Below are 21,518 nucleotides of genomic sequence, written 5' to 3' on the forward strand. Positions count from 1 at the left end.
ATATTTTCTCCAATATGAATACAGATCGAAAGGGTTCTAATCATTACAGTGATGAAACGGATAGGATCAATTCATTTAAAATAACACATACAATAGAAAATAAAAAATATTCGTGGCGGTATACAGTTATCCCAGCAGATATGTTAGCAACTTTAGGCTATTACTATTACCCATCTCCAAACAAAGATAATGTCATTCAGGCAGACTCCATAAAATGTATATATTGCGATCGGACGACTCAAGGACTCAAAAAATGTAGATCCAAAAGCAAAGATGTTCTGGAAACTATATCGAATGTTTTGGAATTTCATGTAGCTATATCTCCAAATGATTGTCTACTATGTTATTTAAGATTGAAATTACTTAAGGATCACAGATTAAATTCAAATGCATCTGATTGGAGTAATGATAGATTCTTTAGTCAACCGTTCTCACTAAATTTATTAAATATCTTTAAACTAAGCTTTAGGAATAATGCTACTCGTGATAAAATAAGTGATGCATCAATTGAAACTATTAGTAGGGCTGGCTTAATAAAATATGATCCATCTTACACAGCATTTAAAGAACCGGGATTGTCCTCAAAAATTTCTAATAGAGCAGTAGTTACGTTCTGCATCTATGATAAAAAAATAATTTTCATTCCACAAAATATTTTGGATAATTCACTGGATAATTCGATGTCAGTAATAGAGCTTCATTTTAAAACATGTAACAATGGCAATTGCTATTTTTTTAAACATTTAGAAACCATTGAAGGGATTCCAAAACTAAGTCAAGCTTATTTTAGGACATTTCATTATAGGTATAAATCTGTTGAGAACAATTTAACAACTAACGAAAATACGGACAGCCATACAAAATCTTCCGATTCTGTGATACATCACACTGAAATATTTCAAACATCCGAGGAACAAGCTCCTTCAAAAACTCGCGATATAACTGATAATAACCTTAATCATAATGAGGAAATTAATGACTATAGTGGTGTAGCTCCTAAAAAGAGGAAAACCGAAAATATATCACCTCCAAAACCCCAAACTAGAAAGCTTCTGAGGTCTTCACCAAGGAGAATCTCCCCCACTGAATTTTCTTTTGCAGAAAATAGTGCAATTAATTCAGAAGAAGATGAAATACCAAAAGAAGTGACTATAAATTTCAAAGGTCACGTAGATAGAAGAGAAAAACAATTGAAAAGATCTAACAAACTACTGGACGATGATGGTGACAGTGATGTTTTCAGCTTCTCTGCTCATGGGCATAGTACTTTCGACATCCCTGCTCAAACTTCTATAGTTGCAAAATCATTATCAATTTCTCCAAGTAAGGATAACAATAAAAATAATAATAAAACTTTGCCATTATCAAACGATATAAACTTAATAACCACAACTCCAAATATTTTATTTTCCGAAAAGAAAATAGATCTATTACCAGAAACTCAAACACCTAGAGGGGCCTCTTCGCCTGATTTTGTGACAGCGTTATCTGTAGTTAGCAAAGTGCAAGGAACGCCATCAAAATATCCGGATGGCCTATCAGGTAGTCATCCAAAGAATAATTTAGGATTAAGTTTGAAAATTGAGGATAATTCAATAAATCTTGTAGATAAAGGTTCACCCGCTAGAGGGAATGAGTCGAAGAATGAAGCAAGTTACAGGTCATCTAAATCAGAAATAGTAGAGTCTCAATTAAACAAGATTAAGAGTACACCGCTTACAAAAAGTAACTTAGAGCAACATACGAACGATATTACTCGAAAAGTAAAACTTTCTAATGTACCGGCATCTGTCTCTTTAAGTAGGTCTTCAGAATCATCAAGCTCCAAGGGAAGTACATCCTCTACCCCGATCCCAAGTCCTCAACATAATAGTGATAAATGGGGAACGAATGTCTCACCTTCATACCAGCGTCTTAGGCACCTCTAAACATAGAAGAGTTTTGAGTATTACCCGTAACACTTCAGTTTTTCCTACGTTAGAATCCTCTCATGCTGTTACTCTCCCAGGCTTAAATGTTGGAGATGTACCGTTTACTAGTCCATTGAAGGCTTCCTCTGTTTCATCAAAACATCATACAGTCAATAATATAGATAATAGTCCATCTGATGAAACACCGGAAGGAATAATTGATACTGTTGAAAGAACACACGATAAAAACAATCAGATTTTGGGAAAACAAATGTCAATTAACAATGTGAATACCACTTTGGAATTACGGCATTCCAGAACTACTCCAAATGATATATCATCTCCTAAAAATGATGCGAATAAACTGGAATTGCAGGAAGATATACTCAATATAATTGACTCAGTCACTAATATGGATCAAAACACAAATAGTGCCAAGAAATACTTACACAATTTATTACGTTATATTAATTATAATAATGCGACTTTACATCATGACCAAGACGGTGATCTTCATTTCTATCTGAATAGAATGCCTGAAGAAGAAAAGAAATTGGTTTTCAAAGATTGGGTTCTTTACAAAAAAGATATGCTGAATGATTCATTTAACAAAAGGGTAGCGACTAAAACAAGTATTTTGAAGGACACATTTGCAACGTTAATAGGAAAAATAAAATTAATCGATGAAAATAATAATGACGAAGATGATTTTTTAATAAATATTTGTAATCACCTGGAACCCCATTAAATATTCTTACTGTCGCGCATATAATATTTTTCCTGCATCCTTAATTGTCTTTTCTTTTACTTATATACTATTTTTTGTAGAATTCAAAATAGAGATATAGATATATTTATATAATGTAATTTCATCCATTACAGCACCTAAAAGTGCAAATTTCCTTCTGTGATAGATCGTTAAAAACCTAAATATTATTATCTTCCGCGTTTGGCAGATCTCCAAACTGGGATGTACTTTCTTCTGCATCACCGCTTCCTTCGGTCTCAATATCATTTACATCTACAGCATTCTGCAGTCCAAATGGTACAGCAGTCACGGGAGCAGTCATATTTCTAGGAGGCCAAAAGTCACTAATTCTTGGTGAAACGGCGCCTGGATTTTCATTAGGCACTTCGTCTATATCCATGTCGCCGTCTGAGTCTGCCCTTGGCTGTAAATTATTATTACTAATCGTAGTTGCAGATCGATCATTCATAGACACGTCATCACGTATGGCTATTCTATTGTTTGCTAAAGCTGCCTCTCTCTGTCTAGTTAACAATGTAACACTATCCTTAAGATATAATCTCAACACAATTGTGGCAATTTTGTACCTTTGTAGCAAATCTGTAAACCGGTCGAGGAAAAATAAACGCCACACATAAAAACCTTTTTTATCCTTTTCGATTTCAGAAGAAAATACTCTCTCTTGAATATGGAGGGTCTGTCTATTCAATTCGGCCATTAACACGTATATTTGCGCCATCTCATGTAGTAAGAATCCCGTAAACTGGAACTGGACTCTTGATAAGCTGGCTACATTAACTTCAAAATCCTCTAGTCGTTCATCAAGTTCATGAAATTTTCTAATTAGGTGGCAAACTTCACCATTCAGAACAGATGTTGCACCTGGAGCAGCATCAGGATCTAAATCTTCAAAATCAGGACTAAATGGCTCTTCGTAAAATCTGCGATCAAGTAAAGATACAAGATGGTTAGTTTCATCCCTATCCAATGTGAAATTCTCAAGGTCTACCTTAGTCCAAGTAAATATGTCGTCCAGATTTTGAAATGGTATACTTTGAAGGTTGACATCTGCATTTAAGCCAGGAATTTGACTTAAACCAGAGGCGGCCAGAATAGCGGCAGAATCCTGGTTCAATTCAGATGAAATTCTTTGGATTCCATTTTCTAAGCTTTCTGATGGTTGCAGCAAGTTATTTGCCACGATGTATTTCGTCAAAACATCATTTATATCCGTTTGAGGACTATTTGTTGGAGTGGTCAAGCTCATCAGATAATGACGTAATTTGTGGACCCCTTTCCCCGAAAAAACGCAAAATATTTGGCGCTGGTTGTCACTAAAGTCACTCGGAGCTGGTCTACAAAACGCTGTGATATCAGGTCGTAAAAATGAGGGAACTGCAGTTAACGAGAGATGTGATAATCTAGGACATGCCATTAGTAGCTCGTATATTGGGTATATAGTTAGATTGGAACAATATGATAGATGTACTCTCTCCAAACAATCATTTCTACCTCTTAATGATATCATATTTAGCAACCCTTCATCAGTCATTTGGGAACATTTAACTAAACCAATTCTCTTTAATTTATTTAGGTCAGATAGTTCATATAATGTTCTATTCGTCAGATTTGTGCAACATGCAAAATCGACATATTGAATTCTTGGACAAGATTGTACCAAAACCCTTACACCTTGGTCAGTGATGTTAAAGCAATGACCAAAATGGACTGTTTGTAAATTTTTACCTAACTGTGCTAGATTGTAAAGAGAATTATCTGTAATTCTACTACATTTTCCTAAAAATATGTTCCTCAGTTTGGGTGCTAAAGTAACAAGTTTTTCTATGGTTTTGTCGGTAATATTATCACAATTAGAAAAATCAACTAGTCTTAAGGCAGGTAATTGATCAACGGTTTTGGCAAGTTCTAAGAATAGTTTATCTGTTATATTTGAATTGTTTGTTATTCTAAACTCTCGCAACTGTGGTAATTTTAAAAACAATTGTATTAGACTCTCATCATGAACATTTGGACTTCCCGTGATATCTACTTCGACTAGTAGTGGGCATTTTTCGGCCATGAGAGACACGAGATCATCATTAATTGAAGTGTTTCCTGTTATTTTAACCCTCTTTAGAATTGGAGCATGAATGAAAAAATTATTCAAAGCAAGCAAGGTTACCGACTTCGCCATAGGTACGTAAAATCCTTGTACTCTAGGACAACTCTCGGATAACGTATTAAAAACGTTATCCTGGACATCCTTAATACCTGTAATATCGACACTTTGTAAAAATTTACAATTTTCCAATACTGCAGAAACGGGGTTACTTGTGATATGCTTACAAAACACAAGTGTTAACCTCTCCAGGTTGCGACAACCGATAAAATAGTACAATTCTTTATCATGAATATAATCTCCCACAAATGAAAAATTAAGCCTTTTGATCATAAGACGATAATCAAACATCATTGCTGAACGAGGCATTCTCATTGTCCTAAGGAAAATATCAAGTTGGGATTTTTTGTTTATATGCGGTCTATAATATAGGAATTTAACAATTATGAGAGCCCATAATTTGCATACTGTCAATAGGTTTACAACATTTGATCGAGGACTTAATCTATCTAACACCAGATGAAGGATTTCGGAGGGAAGTTTATGCAAAGGAAATACCAATTTTGGCTGAGAATTTTGGAAAAAAACATCGGTGATGTTGGAAATATCATTTGGTATGCCCTCAAAATATGTATTTGAAGCCTCCCAATCTTCAGCCTCAAATTTATCAATCAATTGGGAAGTATAGTTCCGCAATTCTTGTAAACCTTCTGTTAATTTTTCATGTTGAGAGAAATCTATTTTATCTAACCATTTAAGGTAGTATTCGGTAGGATTTTGTAAATCTGACTTTTTTACCTTTTCCATACTGAATACAACCATGGCCGCTTTATAAGCTTGTACTAATTCGGTTATTTTTGACCTTATACGTTGTAATTCGACAGTCTCTAATTCAATTGCTCTCATTCTCATTTTCTGTAGTTTATTGATATATAATGCCATTCTTGGTCTATTGACTATCGTCAGATCGCGTAACTTAAGATTATTTTGTTCAATTTCTTTGATTAGTCTTTGACGATTTACTTCAACAATAGTAAGAAATCGTTTCACTTTAACTCGTAGCCTATTTTGGAAATACTGGATTAAGTCAAGATCCTCATGAGTCATCTTTCCCGTACGATCAATTATCCTTACCTCAATTCCTCTTAAAAATCTTTCAGTTGCACTTCCCGGTACGGCAAAAGTGCCATTACCGGCGGGAACTGGGACATTCCTTCCATGCATTCTACGCTGAGCAATTAGACTATTTGTGGCTCTTACACGAAGGCTTGTTTGGTCGGCATCCTGTGATCCTACGTTGGAATCCAAATTTTGGAAATCTAAAATAGGTGTTCTGGAACCTTGACTGTTATTATCATTGGCAATACTAATTGCACTTCCGTTACTAATATTCCCTTCCAGAGAACTTATATCGCCTTGATAGGGGCCTTGTTCGTTCATGTGATTATTATTATTATTATTATTAATGTTACCACTATTCGATTCTCCATTCATGACTTTAATTTTGTGATACTAAATGCAAATAAAAAGGGGAGTACTATTAAAAAAAAGCTTGGGAACACAGAGTGACTATGTTCAAATTGATTATCTTCAACAGATATATATAAATGTAAACAATTCCAGATCGTTTATATTTCTTAATAAGTTGGAGATATTGATGCTATATTTCCGGTTACCTTCCAATTTTGAATATTAAATTATAAATAACACCTGATACTGGAATCGTGAAAAATCGAAGGTCTCTTTTACTTTGAAATAGCCCGTAGTTGATTAACTATTTTTTATAAGTAGACTTCTAATACTTGAAAAGCCTCACACTCTTAGTCTGTATGAACATATGTCTTATTACATGAAATATGAAGAACAGTTCATGTGTTGTGTTACAATTCATAGTTACTTTTTTGCACGCCTCTTTCAACTACGTTAGGGTCATTTAACCTCGGAAGGTCTTGTACATATTCACAAAAGTAAAATATTAGAAAAATAAGAACAGTTGATCCTAGCATAAACAGACGTTTTACCGTACCGAACGACTAAAAAATAGTTAAACCAGAATGTATTTATAAGATCACAAGTAAATTGATACAAATGAATAGACCATCATTGATATATTGTTTAGTTATATTAAGGATATAAAAGTCCTATATTATATATATATATGTACATATATGGATACATATTGATGTGTGTATGTGAATATATTGTGTACAAGAGAATTGAAGTAAGGAATGTTTTATAAGTTGTAGTCTTTGTTCACCGTGGTGTCTTGTTCAAAAGTACCGTTATTTGTAGAACCATTGGATGCGGGACCTCTAAAGCTCAGTTTTGGAAGTGATAAGTGAGTACCATTGTTCAAATTGAGTCTTTCGAACTTGTTAATGATATCATCATTATCAATCATATTGGAACCATTTGATGCCCCAAAGAATGCTCCTGGGAACATCCCTGGATAATTAAAGTACGATGCGTTTGCAGCATTATTTGGTGGAGAGTTCGCAATTTGCCCCGAAACTGTTTGGGATACAATATTGGCCTGTCTTGAACCGTTACTGCGTGTACTAGATGTCGAAGGGCCTCTCATATGGCCGTTTGCTTCTGGGTTGAATGCGATATTGCTACTTGTCTTTCTATGCGTATGTCTATTCATATTTCCTTGAGAATGTGAACTGGATGGTGCAAACCCAATTTCTTCCATTAAACGTCTATGTTGTTGAGCCGACACAGAATCCTTGACAACTTTTCTAACTTGCTGAACAATATGTTGTCTTGTGTCTTCATCTAATAAAGGCATACACAAGACTTTGTAAATAAATGTAGGTCCGTAACTTGAATCGTTCAAAATTAATTTCAATGACTGAGGTGGTTCCTCAGATGTCAAATCGCCAAAAATTGCCTGGAGGGTAATCTTTCTGGCAATATCATCACCTCTATAATTCAAAATCTTTAGAACTGTCAAGGAAGCCAACCTATGGTGACATAATTCTATAATATTTTTGGTAATGTATGAGGCCAGCACAGTGTGTCTCTTTGGTAAAACACATGTATCTAAAAACCAAGTTAATAATAGTGCACTATTAGCATTGGTAGATAAATATTCCGAATACAATATAATAACACTACTCAATACCAGAGTTTGTTCCTTGGTAATAATATCATGTGCCTCAAGACATGCTCTAACTGCTCTTGCACCGTATCTATTTTGTACAATTGTCCAAAAATTAGATATAATACTTTCAAAAATAAAATTATTCCATGGCATCCCAAATTTAAGAACACATTGGATAACATAATTACCGAATTGATCATCAAATAGTGGAGTACAATAGTCACAGATCCCCGAAGTAACTAATTGAATTTGCCTAGGGGTATGAGCCATTGTAATTATTTTTTGACATGCCCATGTACCATTCTTATGGACACCCATTGAGGTTAAATACTTGGCGGTTTTCCTCAACATAATATCTTTAATTATATCAGAAGAATTTTCGAATAATTTTTGAACGATTGTGTTACCCAGGTAATCTGAACATAGTTCTGGTAATTCATCTAGCATTGTCATTGCAAGTTGTTCTAGTTCTATTTGAGGCATAGAATCGCTATCCATAGCCTTACGAAGCTCCCTCAATTTGGAGGCTTCAAATCCCTTCACTACATTAGAACTTGGTAAGGGGCCAAAATTACCAGTATCCGTAGTACCTTTAAAATTTATTACACCATTGAGTAAGTTGGTAACTTGTTCCTCGTCACGCACGATATCAAATGAATTGATAATTTTCTTCAAATCACCCATTTTGCTTATTACAGAGGGTGCAGGAAGTGGGAATGGACATTGTTCCCTTTCTATTGAACCTGAATGAGTATGACTAACATGATTTTGGTGATTGTTTCCATATTGTTGACTATGTGACTGTTGAGATGGTTGTTGTAATTGTACAGAATATGGAGTTTGAGGTACTGATTGACCTTGTTGAGATTGGTATTGGTTAAACACTGGAATAGATACATTTCCTTGCTTCTGTAACGTAACAGATCCATTATATAGTTGTTCATGTAGTAATGGTTGAGAAATTGGTTCTGTTTGTGGAACTTGTTGTTTACTATAGTACTGAGGTGGTTGATGCATTGGTAATATTTTAGCAAATGCAATAAAACTTGGAGCTCCTATCATTGAGACCTCTTTACCTTGCAAAGCATTTAAAGCCTCAGAAGCCGCTTCTACAGTAGTAAATTCTACAATGGCCATGTTAATACCTTTGAACGTTCTTGCAGAGCTAACTTCCCCAAATTTGTTGCATAAAGTTGCTAAGGATGTAGATGTTAAATTGACAGCATTATTCAAATGAGGTTGTTGTTCTTGTAAAGGAAACACATTGGAGATAGAAATTGTATTTGTTGGAATCAATGTTGAAATTCTATTCATTGATGGTACGTTTGGATCATTCGACACCCAATTTATTGATCTTGGATCAACGTCATCTATCACTAGAGGTCCCTCGTGGTACGTTTGAGTTGATGTATAATTCGATTGAGCATGAGAATATAATGACTGTTGATCGAATGGTGCCGCGTCTAAATATATACTTGAACTATTGGAAGCAGATCTTTGTCTTGATTGTGCTGGATTTGCCCACATTGCTGTAGGAGGTACATTCAACATGTTAGTATTTTTTGTATGAATCGAGGCGTTACTATCCTGTACTGCACCACTGCTCATAGAAGGTAGCACTTGTTCGTAAATTGAATTGTTGTTGTTGGTAGTATTTGTATTTGTATTTGTTGATTGATGTAACGAGTCATCAACGCTTGGGTTTGTATTACCCCAAATGGCTCCTGCGGATACTGGTCCTGGTGCCATTGAAGATATGGACGTAATCTGTGAGGACATTGTATTGTTACGAGTTCTATTCATTGGTTGTGATAAAGTTGTACCTACTGTGAAGGAATCATTTGATCTTCTCGGCGCACTTATCAAATAATCAGCCGACGGGGGGAAATGTACCAATCTATCAGAATCTTGTGGAGGTGTAATATTTTCAGCTTCGTTAATACTTATACCCTGATGTAACAATCTATCTACCTCTGCACTTCTTCTCATTATTTCGCCACTGATACGATAATCTAAATCGGTTTGCATATTGGTATCCATAGGGTTAGAATCACTAGGGACCACTTTACCATTTGAACTTTTCTTTGCATGATGTAACTTTGCACTAATGGATGGTAATAAATTACTTAAAGTGTTTGAGAATTTTCCAGCACGTACTCTATATGAACCTAGTTTCTGTGGTTGTTGAGAACTTAATTGATCTCCTGGTTCTTCCATCACATCATCAAAAATAGGGATAGTGATACCTGGATCAATAATATCAGGTAATGTTGGGTTACCATTATATTGATATTTATTTTCCATGATTTCTAAGGATTGAATTAACTCTGATAATGGTAGGGAAAGTGATTTCGTTAATAGTTAGTGTGTGTGTGTGTTTGTAGTTTTAGACAGCTAAGTATATTTTCAAAATATATGTCTATATGTATATCGTTGAATTGGTATGATTGAAACAGCTAAAGTAAAAGATGAACCTCCTTTTCTCCACAAATATATTAAATTAACCTCTACTTAAAAAAACTGAAAAATAAAAAAGAGATCTATAGCTAATTGAATATTCAGCAAATTAAATGAAGCAAACAAAGATCCAATTTCATTAATGGATAATTATATGTATATATAAGTATATTGTATCTTGCAAGAGACTTACAAAAATGAATTACGTAAAATAAAATCAAGTTCTTCTTAAATCTGAAAAGGTATGTTAAATTGTGGCTTACAAGATGTTAAAAATATGCCATGCTGTGTGAAAGGAACTATTTGAAATGGTATGGTGGGTTTTCATTTGTAGCTTAATTTGGTGTAATGTGTAAAAGGTATGTTGTATTATGCGCGCAGTGTTATATTGTCACCCTATAAAGCGTAGTTCGTTGTTTTCGTCCTTTTCAAACTTTTCTTTGCCCCAGATTTCAATATGTATGTATTTTTGGCGGCGGTGGTAGTTGGCCCCTATCTCTCGCTCTCTCGCTCTCATGTTATCCGAGCGATTCACGGTATTATTATTGCTATTGTATGGGGAAATATAAATGAATGAATAAATGCACAGCTGATGGGGATTCAGGTTGTTTTGGTGGATGGGCTGCGCATCCTTTATTTTTTTAGTTGTTTTCCCTTATGTTGAAAGGATAATACGGTAGGTTTGATGCCAGACACTGTGACACACTGACATTTTACAAAATAGAGATGTTCACAGTTATGTAAGGTTACTTGACTAAACTGGATGTTTAATGCCACGAAATAAATAGTAATGATGCTATTGAATTTATCTTTTATATATATATATGTATATGTATGCATATAAAAGTTGCAAAACTATATAACTTGATTAGTACTTGGGAACTGCCTTAACGGTTAATTCCTTTTCAATGTGATAATGATGAAAAATAGACTTACTATTGGTTCATTCGAAATACACTTTGAAGTGACCATTATGTTCTTGGGATTATTAAGTATGATATTTAAAGTTTTTAGAATAAAGAGTTTAAAAATGGCATAAAAACAAAGAACTTAGATGTTCAACTTAGTTCTTCTCCAGTTTCTTCTCTTGGCGTTGTAACGAACAGTGTTGTTAGTTCTTAATCTAACCCATTGTGGTAATGGTCTGTTTTGCTTCTTAGCCTTAGCTAGTCTTTGCTTAGTTCTGAAAGATTTTTGAGCCTTTAATAAAAATAAAAAAAATAAAAAGTATAATGTTTTGATAAGTTAGTAATTAAAGAACGTATTTGGCAAATAATTTGGGTATGGATTTATGTTATATTCTCTTAGGAAAGAAAATACTGATAGGAAGGAGAAATTATCCCCAGATTTCACAGATATCTTTTCTTTTATTTCGGTATATTCATGTTCATTCAGTATATTTGTATCGTAGGTATTCTTACCATTATATAGTCCATTGCAATGTTTCTTGATCGGATACACGAACGTATACGAGGAAATCGGGGATCCGAACACTATCTTAACAGTCTAGTATAGTTTTGTATCCCCAATGAGTAGTCATTCTCGTTATATCTACTTCATCTTTATTTTCATGCACGTAAATTCCACCTCAATAACAAACTTGTTATTTCTACCTTACAGAAAACATAAATCATGGAACTTGCACTATTGAAGTAACAAAAATTTGCTGGTTTAACATACTGGCATTGCTAATTATATTATTGTTGATTTTTTATTTTCTTTAACCAAGATATTAAACAAATCTAATTCAAGTATATAAGAAATATATGGAGTTATTGATATAATCAATCAGCTACTCATCGCAGTGTTTCTAACGTGTATGATCGACTCACACAGAATATTTCGAAAATTCCCAGTTCTACTACTCTACATCCATCTCTGACGTTTGCATATTATTCAATCTGGCCAATACGTACATTTGGCAGTTTGAGTTTTGTTCATTTCCTCTGGATAAAATTTTGTGAGTGAAGGAAGCTTATCATAATGAAAGAATTCACATTTCATAAACAATAGAACGACCCGTCGTACAAAACTATATCAGTTCCGATCTATTAGGTTTTCAAAAATTTTCACATTTATTATTTTCTAGCATGTAAAGAAAACGAGGAGGAGAACGGAAAATTGAAATTATACACCTGTTATTGTTTTTTCAATTTATTAATTCTCAGATATATGATTGGAAGAATTTTTATAATAAATTTTGTGTGTAATGTAAGGATGTACAAGTCTAACATCCACACACCCCATCAATAAATTAGCAAACTATAAAAGCTAGTCTAATAATTGATTCTAATTTATCGTCATCTACTCATACATAAAATGGGATACATCTAAATAGTTATAAAACGAATAACGACGTTTGATTTTAAAGTTGATACGATATATGTATTCTATTATAGACAATTAGATGTCTTATGGTTATATAATATACATACACACATTATATGTAAAAGGTGAGTTTTTTTTAATAGAGTTAAAATTATGACTAAATTCCCAATATTACTTGTGAACCAAATGCGTTAAAATACTATTGAACCATCAAGTATCTCTTGGGATTGTAATACAAAAATAAAAATTTTGGATAATGTAAACAAAAATACACTTTTGTAAAAAACAAATCATAATCTTCTACCTCTTCTACCACCCTTCTTTCTGGTAGAGTCAGATGGAACTGGAGTAACATCTTCAATTCTACCGATTCTTAGACCAGATCTGGCTAGAGCTCTTAGAGCAGCTTGACCACCTGGACCTGGGGTCTTGGTTCTAGTACCACCAGTGGCTCTAATCTTGACATGGACGGCAGTGATACCGACTTCCTTACACTTAACAGCGACATCTTGAGCAGCCAACATAGCAGCGTATGGAGAGGATTCATCTCTGTCAGCCTTGACCTTCATACCACCAGTAACTCTGGCGATGGTTTCCTTACCAGAAAGATCGGTAACATGGACGAAAGTATCGTTGAAAGAAGCAAAGATTCTAGCAACACCAAAAACTTGAGAGTTGTCACGAGCTTGAACGGTAGTCATTCTTGTTTGTGGATGGTGTATTTAAAGTAAAATAATTAAAAAAAATAACTATTAAATTTAAACTAGCAAGAGTGATATATAGTGAAACTTAAAGAACTCTAATATATAACAATTTAAAATCTACAAATGAAAAACTGAAAAAAAAAATTCAATATAAAATCTTGAGTGAGATGAAAAATGTTAGTTCATCGAAAGAAACAAATTGGTCGATTGTTACCAGCAAAAACTGAAAAATAATAAAATTTTTCAATTCGCTTCGCCTTCAAAATTACAGTCTTTCTTCTTTCTGCCAGGCCGGGGGAACCACAAGTTCTTTCCTTTTTTTCTTGCTTTGCTTAACAAATAGACGGACCTTTTTATTGTAAACCCTAAGACAAATTTATTAGGGCGTCTTAACCATTTGTTCAGACATAATTAAAGTGTCTCATTAGTACTTACGAACTTGAACTACACTGTTTATCGAAATTTTTGCAACGTTTAACTATAGAAGTCATCTACCTGGACCAAAATAAAGAAATGATAGTTATCTGGTAATTATGAATTTAGCGTATATGTTAGCTTCTTAGTTAACTACCCCTTTACCGATTGTTAATCTTTGAAAGTAAATGTCATGTAAGGCGACGAGGTAAATATGCTTGGCATCTTTCAGGTTTCAAGCATCCACCATTATGTCATCCCTCGAGTCAATATATATAAACGTTTATTTTGTGAAGAGTCGTTGACCACAACGCCAGGGTTCCTACATGTGTAAGTCAATTGTTATGCATTAATTTGATCGACCTGTCGTGCCAATAATTGTCTTTGGCTCGTATATATTCTACTGAAATAGGATTATAATTACACGTTTCCTTGTAAGGAGGTAACTTATATGTATATATTTAGAATTGGTTATTGTAATAGTAGGCTTAGTGAAAGCCACTTTTTAATTTCTGTTCCTAAAGAAAGTCCGCAGGGATAAAACAAAATAGAATATTTATAGCCATCGAATTTTTGATTTCCAGGTTCACGTAAATGAAAAGGGGAAGAAGGAAAAAAAGGGTTTCGATCAAGTCATTTAATTAATAATACAGAGTTATAATATAAAATAATAAATATCGAAACGATTTTAATTCATAAAATAAGTGATATTCTTAGAGAGGTATTTATGTTAACAAACGTGAAGATTAAATCGAATAAATATTGTACAGAAAACATAAATGACTGATGGAGAATATAGATAACCAAAGATTGTTAGATGTCCTCTCAAGCATTCTATCTTTGACCCAAAGTGATGACGACAGGAAAACTTCTATCAAGGATAATATAAATATAATTTTGACAAATTCACCTTATTCATTCAAGGATGAATCCATTGACAATATAGCCAAACTTGAATCCTATGTAGAAGAATCTATGATAACTTTCTTTATTACTTATAACACAGATAATAGTTTTATTTTTTCCAGCATTGACAATTGGCTGAATTTACTTAGTTTATATCCAACTACATCGATTAACGATTATATTATTGCATTACAAATCATTATATATCTTACAAATGTCTCATTTATCAATAGGCAAGCATTAGCATATCAACCAAGCATTAAAACAATATTATTTGAACACATATCTGGAAAAAAACAGTCCAGTAACCAAACTAACATATATTGCCCTATCATTCAATATCAACTAACGGAATTATATGCCAGTATATTATCGCTTAACTGTAGGCCAAGAGAGATCGTAGATATTTATGATAAAGTTTCAGCAGTTTTCAAGCATCAGTTATTGACTACATTAGGGAACCATGTATCAGACCCTTTGCTACAAAATTATCTACAGTTTGAAAACTCAACGTTACCACTCAACCCAATAGACCTACTGTGTGATGACACAATAACTTTACAGTTGTATATTGAATTTGGCAATGTAGCCTCTAATAGATTTTTATCATTAGGGGATAAAATGTTCTTTGAAATTAATCAAGGGAGATTTACCATTTCGAATTTTAATGGGGTGATCGAGAGTATATGTGATTATGAGTTTGAAATAGAAAAAGAATACTTATTAATCATAGAGATTAGCAATGAGAAAGTTACTTTTTATACGGAGGGAAATTACATAAATAGTATAATCTTACTTCGTGAAACTTCAACATTGAATTATTCGATGGAATTAACAATAGGGTCGATGATTTGTTCGTTTAAGTTATTCAAACTTTACGTTTGGAAAGTTGAACTCCCAATAGAAGTAATAAAGATGATGTACTTATTAGGACCACTATATCAAAACTCATTTATGATACCATATGATTATAATGGAATCCACTCCAGTATTGATTCAAGTATATTTAGGGAAGTATATCAAGATTCTGAAGTAGCCAGCTACACTTCTTATAATGATTTCTTGAATAGATTGAAAATATGGGACACTAAATTTCTTCTAATTGATCTAGATATAGAAAACTTGATTGGAAAGTATCGTAGTGACTGGTTCCTTTGTAAATTTAATTATGATTCAGAGGATATCCTTGGAAAATGTTATTATTATCATAATTCAAATATTGCTTCAGTATTTCATTCAATTAATTACATTGAATTTACTATTTACTCTATTGAATCAAGTAAAAATTGGGACGATATATATGATAGAACTGAAGAGTTAGTAATATTATTGAGGGAACCAACATTGTTAAATTGGTTTGCCATTGAAAACGGGTTTTCCATTTTAAGTCATACCTTATATATGTGTGTTAAAAAGTACCTGCATGGCCTCCCAATCCAGTTTATGAATCTCTTTCTGAATAACTTTTGCACAAACTATGAATTACAGGAAAATTTGTTAATAAAAAACGAATATGCTTATGAAACACTTATACTAAATTTTGATTTATGGTATTACAAGTCAGAAGAGGATTTGATAAAGAGTTCTGAACTTGAATTATTGAGATTTGTATGCTTCCATATACACATTCTAATTTCATCATCTAAATATTCTGTCCATAACATGAATATTCTGCTGAAATATAGTATCATATCTAGATTGCTCTCTTTCCTTCACAATAATCCAACCATTGAATTATCTTTACTTTATGATGATATTATTTCAATGATAAATCCTATATTATACCATGGAATGTCTCATTCTAAGTTGAAAATGATATTAGATTTTTCTTTCCTAGAATTAGAAAATGGAAACCCTAATAATAGTATTTTATGCGAAGGCTTAATTGATAGTGTCTTGAAAACTTCATTGGTTAATTCAAATGCAGCTTGTGTGGCCTTAGTCAATGAGATTATTCATCCAAGAACCATCTTATTATTGATGAACGAGCAGGTAAAACATGGATTGAGTCCGACACGTTCATCGCAGATATTGGCGAGATTATTTTCCTCGAACAGGGCATTGTTTGTAAGTTTTGCAAAAAGTAACGGTAATCTTCTTTTATTGCATATATTTACAATTTCTCCAGAACAATATTATTTAGATATTGTTTATTCTTTATTTCTATCCTCCGTTGGGTTGAATGATTTTCCAATAGACGAAATGTCTCATGATTACTTTTCACTCCCAAAACATATCAGCATTACGTACCCAGAATATATTTTCTTAAGTCTTACTTTCTTAGATTGGATCGTATTTAATAATACAAATTCTAAAAATCTGGCTAGGTTAGATTGTTTCGCCCAAAAATATTGTTTACAGATTTCAAATAACAACTTATCTTCAGTTCAATATCCATTCATGAATAATGCTATTCGTCCTCAAGTAATAAAAATGTTAACACTTTTGTTGCAGCTTCATATTTCATTGGAATGCCCAAAGAACAAAGGTCACTGTTTTGATTCAGTATTGACAACACGGAATATCATTGCATCATCGATCTATGAAACAATAAGTGTGGTACCTAACTCAGTATTTGAGGATTTATTAACAAGTATAATGTTTCCTATCAAAAGTATTATGTTAGATGAAGAAGAACTGGCACACGATAGTTACTTAGATCTCTCGTTTTTTTATAGTATTCTTCCGATTATTTTTGATAAAATATTGAAAAATGGTACTATTACAACCTGTACGGCATTGGTGCATTCAAACATTGTTACTTTATTAAATATATTTTTAAATTATTTTATGACAATTAAAGTGGAATCTTCGTTCCTTCTAGATACCTTTGATATCTTGGCACAGTGTGTTCAGAAAAAGCCTAAAATGAGTATTTTCAACTTTCACAACAGTAAAAACGATATTGATATTGATCACCTGTTTTCTAAATTCTCTTATTTGATAATTTATCTCCAACTTACGAAACAGTTGAAATGGGATAAGAACGAGGTGAGTAGATTTTGTATCATTTTAGAATCGAGTAATTCGATAATATTCTCTAAAAATCGTAATATTGGAAGCTATACTCTGACAGCAATGTATTATATATTTCTCCAATGTCAATTAAATGAGCACACTTATATTCCTATTGTATGTCACACAATAAGGTCAATCCTGAAATTTAAAGAAAACGATATCAGTCATGTTATTAGTATTCTTGACCCAATGCATAAAAGTGAATTGGAAAATTCCTTTAAAATATTACTACAATCTAAAGGAGATGAAGGATTTGCATATATTCTATCTCTTGATGAATTTCTTCTGAACGATTCCAAAATATCACGATTTTTGAATTTATGTAAGTCCGAAGCTTCCATATTGTCTAATAGGCTTTCGTATGATGGTGATAAACTTTCAGATAAAGTATATATCAACAAAACTAAAGACCAAAAATATTTACAGAATAGTATTAATATACTATATGATGATTTTATAGAAAAGAACAAAAACATGAGAAAGAATTTTGTTATATCCGGTAATAAAGCGATGATTGATTTACTGTCAGATATTGAAGAAGAATCAAATTATTATACCAATATATTTTATAGGATTAGAACCAACTTTACACATGTACATGAGGTTCAAAATAATAATACCCCAAAGATTTTATGGAGATTAGATGGTGTAGAAAATATCAATAGAGCAAGAAGAAAGCTACTCCCAGCACACGCTTACAGTAATGATGAAACTCTACTGATTTCAAGTGCAGTTACTGGGAGGGATCATATTGGGGACTTTAATGAGGAAACTTTAACCGATGTAGCACTCGGAAAAGATATCACAAATGCTAACTACGAAAATGGGCTCGATAATTTAAACCTCAACAATGAAAACAGAAAAATTTTGAAAATATTAAAAGATTCAGATGCTATAAAAGCCATATGGAATACAAGTCTGGTGGTTGGATTAGATCTACGAGAAGGTATATTGATTCTTGGTCATAAATATTTGTACTTTGTGAGCAATTATTACTTTTCCAACATCGAAGGTAATATAATGAAAATTAATGATGTACCAAAATCTTATAGGGATGTCGATATTGGTTTGATCATTAATCATTTTGAGTCAGCTCAGTTGGAATCAAATAAGCCTATTGAGGTTAATAGTTGGAGATTAGAACGACTGGCCTTTGTTACCAAAAGACCATTTTTACTTAGAGATGTTGCTTTAGAGATATTGTTTGATAATAATACCACTTTATTTTTTAGCTTCAAAAAGAGTTCCATTAGAGAAAAAGTGTATCGCTTATTAACCAAGGTAAGTAAGCCACATTTTTTGGATCCATTATATGCACATGTTTTGGAAGAATTGAATGATCGAAGCAACATGATTGGAACGCAGAATGGTATTGCTAAGATAAGTTTAACTACAAGATTTGTTAACGTAATGACACCTACTACTAAAAACAAAAATATGTTCGAGGTTACAGATTTATGGAGGAAAGGTAAAATTTCCAATTTCTATTACTTGATGGTAATAAATACGCTAGCTGGACGATCATTTAATGATCTCACCCAGTATCCGGTATTTCCTTGGGTGATTTCAGACTATACAAGTGAAACACTTGACTTAGAAAATAAAAACTCATTTAGAGATTTATCAAAGCCCATGGGTGCACAAGGCGATAAAAGGAAAATGGGTTTCATTGAAAGATTTAATGCATTGAAGGCTGTAGATGACCCATTCGCCCCACCATTCCATTATGGTACACATTATTCCTCGGCGATGATTGTTTCTTCATATCTAATCAGATTGAAACCATTTACAGAATCTTTTATTTTATTACAAGATGGAACATTTGGACATCCTGATCGTCTTTTTAATTCAATTGCGAGGACCTGGAGATCAGCAGCTCTGGAAAATACGACAGATGTGAGAGAACTAGTACCTGAATTTTATTTTCTTCCTGAATTTCTACTTAATATTAATAATTACGATTTTGGCACGAACCAGCAAGGACAAAACGTCAACGATGTAATACTACCTCCTTGGGCCAATGGTGATCCCAAGATATTTATAGCCAAAAACAGATGCGCACTAGAGAGCCCTTATGTTTCTAAACATCTTCATGAATGGATCGATTTAATTTTTGGATACAAACAAAAGGGTAAATTGGCAGAGGAACATATTAATGTTTTTAGTAAGATGAGTTATCCTGGTGCTATCAATTTGGAAAAGATTGATGATGAAAATGAAAGACGTGCTGTCGCTGGTATGATCCATAATTTTGGACAAACACCTTTACAAATATTTCAGGATGCCCATCCTGAACGGATAGTCTTGCAGTCCAGTGCATTTGATTTTGCTGCTCTACAGGAATTGACAACAATTCCAAGAATTGAAAATAACAATGAACTTTTGGATCCCTCGGCATACTTGGTTTATCTTAATGATATGAAATTCCATACTTATTCATTTTCGAAATTTTATGTTAGTGGCAAATATCCGGATTATTTGGTTGAAAGAATAGGTAGTGAATCAATTTTAATTGATGGTACTAAATATAGAAATATACATTTGAGTGAATTAACAGCTTGTGTACCATGGGAAAATGGTATATTTATTACAGGTGATGTCAATGGACTAATAAAGTTGTGGACAATCAGTGGTAAAGGTATTTCTGACCTTCAACTAACTCACAAGACCACCTTGCATGGTCATCTTCACGGCATAGTATCGATTCAAATATACCCTGAATATTACACGATGATCACATTGGATTCTCATGGGAACATATTTGCATGGGATATGATATCAAATGAATTAATTCGTTGTGTCCATAGGGATGCCAAATTAGTGACTGTTTCATTACTTCACGGTTCAATGTTAATCTTAACAATCAATAATAAATTAAAAATGTGCAATATCAACACCCTAGATTACACCAATATAAAAGTTCCAGAAGAATCTAAAATAACGAGTTTCCAATTTTTAGACTTTAAGACACAGGATCCATATGCTGGTCATATGTACCTGGATCAATTAGAAATAGTATGTATAGGATACAACGATGGAACTATAAGAATATTTCAACTTACGATAAATCAATGTAATGAATGGGAATTAAAAATTTTGAAAACACTGAGAGTTAAAAGTAAGTCCCCAATTACTACCGTAAAGGCTGTGACAGATGTCACGTACAGGATACCACAAGATGATACGTCGGGGGTATTCGCACCAACCCTTACAAGTTTACAAATAGCCTGTGGTACAGCAAATGGAGAACTATTGACTTGGAAATAGATATGAACTCAAAATTTTGTAATTGCATAAATATATACATTTGTGTATATATATATTTATAATTGTAATAAGTATTGCGCTTCATCATTATACAATGTTCTGTCAACTCATGGTTGGATTCCTTTAAACAAGCCTGATGACTTTGTTGTTGTTATTCGCGTTTGTTTACCCGGATAGTCACTATTGACGATATCACATCAAAACCTCGCAGAAACTCCAGTAGAGAAAAACAAAGATGACGATGTAATTAGACATAATAATCATTACCTTGGGTAGTTTCTTAACGTTGTCGCTACATCAAATATACAAAATATGATAAATAGTGAATTGAGTACTTTCTTCTCTTATTTTTTCTAAAATTTTCTGTCTTAAAGAGAAACAAAGAAAGGAAAAACAGAGAAGAATCAATTTAAAAAGACAATAAAAAGCTTAGTAACAAAGGTTCATTTTAGCGGTGCAACTATTGAAGAAGTTTGCCGAAAGAGGAATAAGAGAAGAACGTATACAAGTCATACTAGTACCGTCTTTCGTCAAATCTAGA

At 33.0% G+C, this 21,518-nt stretch overlaps 5 protein-coding genes across 5 annotated transcripts; 1 reads left to right on the top strand and 4 right to left on the bottom strand.

Annotated features, from left to right (window-relative positions):
- Nucleotides 1–2,836: 2,836 nt before the first annotated feature.
- Nucleotides 2,837–6,271, bottom strand: GRR1 (SCF ubiquitin ligase complex subunit GRR1; the record flags this gene model as incomplete). The annotated part of the gene is made up of 1 exon (XM_041549393.1): nucleotides 2,837–6,271. One exon carries the CDS (start codon nucleotides 6,269–6,271, stop codon nucleotides 2,837–2,839), a length of 3,435 nt encoding a protein of 1,144 aa, XP_041405327.1.
- Nucleotides 6,272–7,010: 739 nt separating this feature from the next.
- Nucleotides 7,011–10,187, bottom strand: JSN1 (Jsn1p; the record flags this gene model as incomplete). Its single annotated transcript, XM_041549394.1, has 1 exon — nucleotides 7,011–10,187. One exon carries the CDS (start codon nucleotides 10,185–10,187, stop codon nucleotides 7,011–7,013), a length of 3,177 nt encoding a protein of 1,058 aa, XP_041405328.1.
- Nucleotides 10,188–11,390: 1,203 nt separating this feature from the next.
- Nucleotides 11,391–12,026, bottom strand: KABA2_02S16060 (60S ribosomal protein eL39; the record flags this gene model as incomplete). The annotated part of the gene is made up of 2 exons (XM_041549395.1): nucleotides 11,391–11,540; nucleotides 12,021–12,026. The coding sequence occupies 2 exons, from the start codon at nucleotides 12,024–12,026 to the stop codon at nucleotides 11,391–11,393; spliced, it is 156 nt and encodes a 51-aa protein (XP_041405329.1).
- Nucleotides 12,027–12,958: 932 nt separating this feature from the next.
- KABA2_02S16082 (40S ribosomal protein uS11) lies at nucleotides 12,959–13,369 on the bottom strand (the record flags this gene model as incomplete). The annotated part of the gene is made up of 1 exon (XM_041549396.1): nucleotides 12,959–13,369. The coding sequence occupies one exon, from the start codon at nucleotides 13,367–13,369 to the stop codon at nucleotides 12,959–12,961; it is 411 nt and encodes a 136-aa protein (XP_041405330.1).
- Nucleotides 13,370–14,572: 1,203 nt separating this feature from the next.
- BPH1 (Bph1p) lies at nucleotides 14,573–20,977 on the top strand (the record flags this gene model as incomplete). Its single annotated transcript, XM_041549397.1, has 1 exon — nucleotides 14,573–20,977. The coding sequence occupies one exon, from the start codon at nucleotides 14,573–14,575 to the stop codon at nucleotides 20,975–20,977; it is 6,405 nt and encodes a 2,134-aa protein (XP_041405331.1).
- Nucleotides 20,978–21,518: the final 541 nt, after the last annotated feature.

This window comes from Maudiozyma barnettii (assembly GCF_903064755.1).
Source record: "Maudiozyma barnettii strain CLIB 1767 genome assembly, contig: KABA2_02, whole genome shotgun sequence".
Lineage (NCBI taxonomy): Eukaryota > Fungi > Ascomycota > Saccharomycetes > Saccharomycetales > Saccharomycetaceae > Maudiozyma > Maudiozyma barnettii.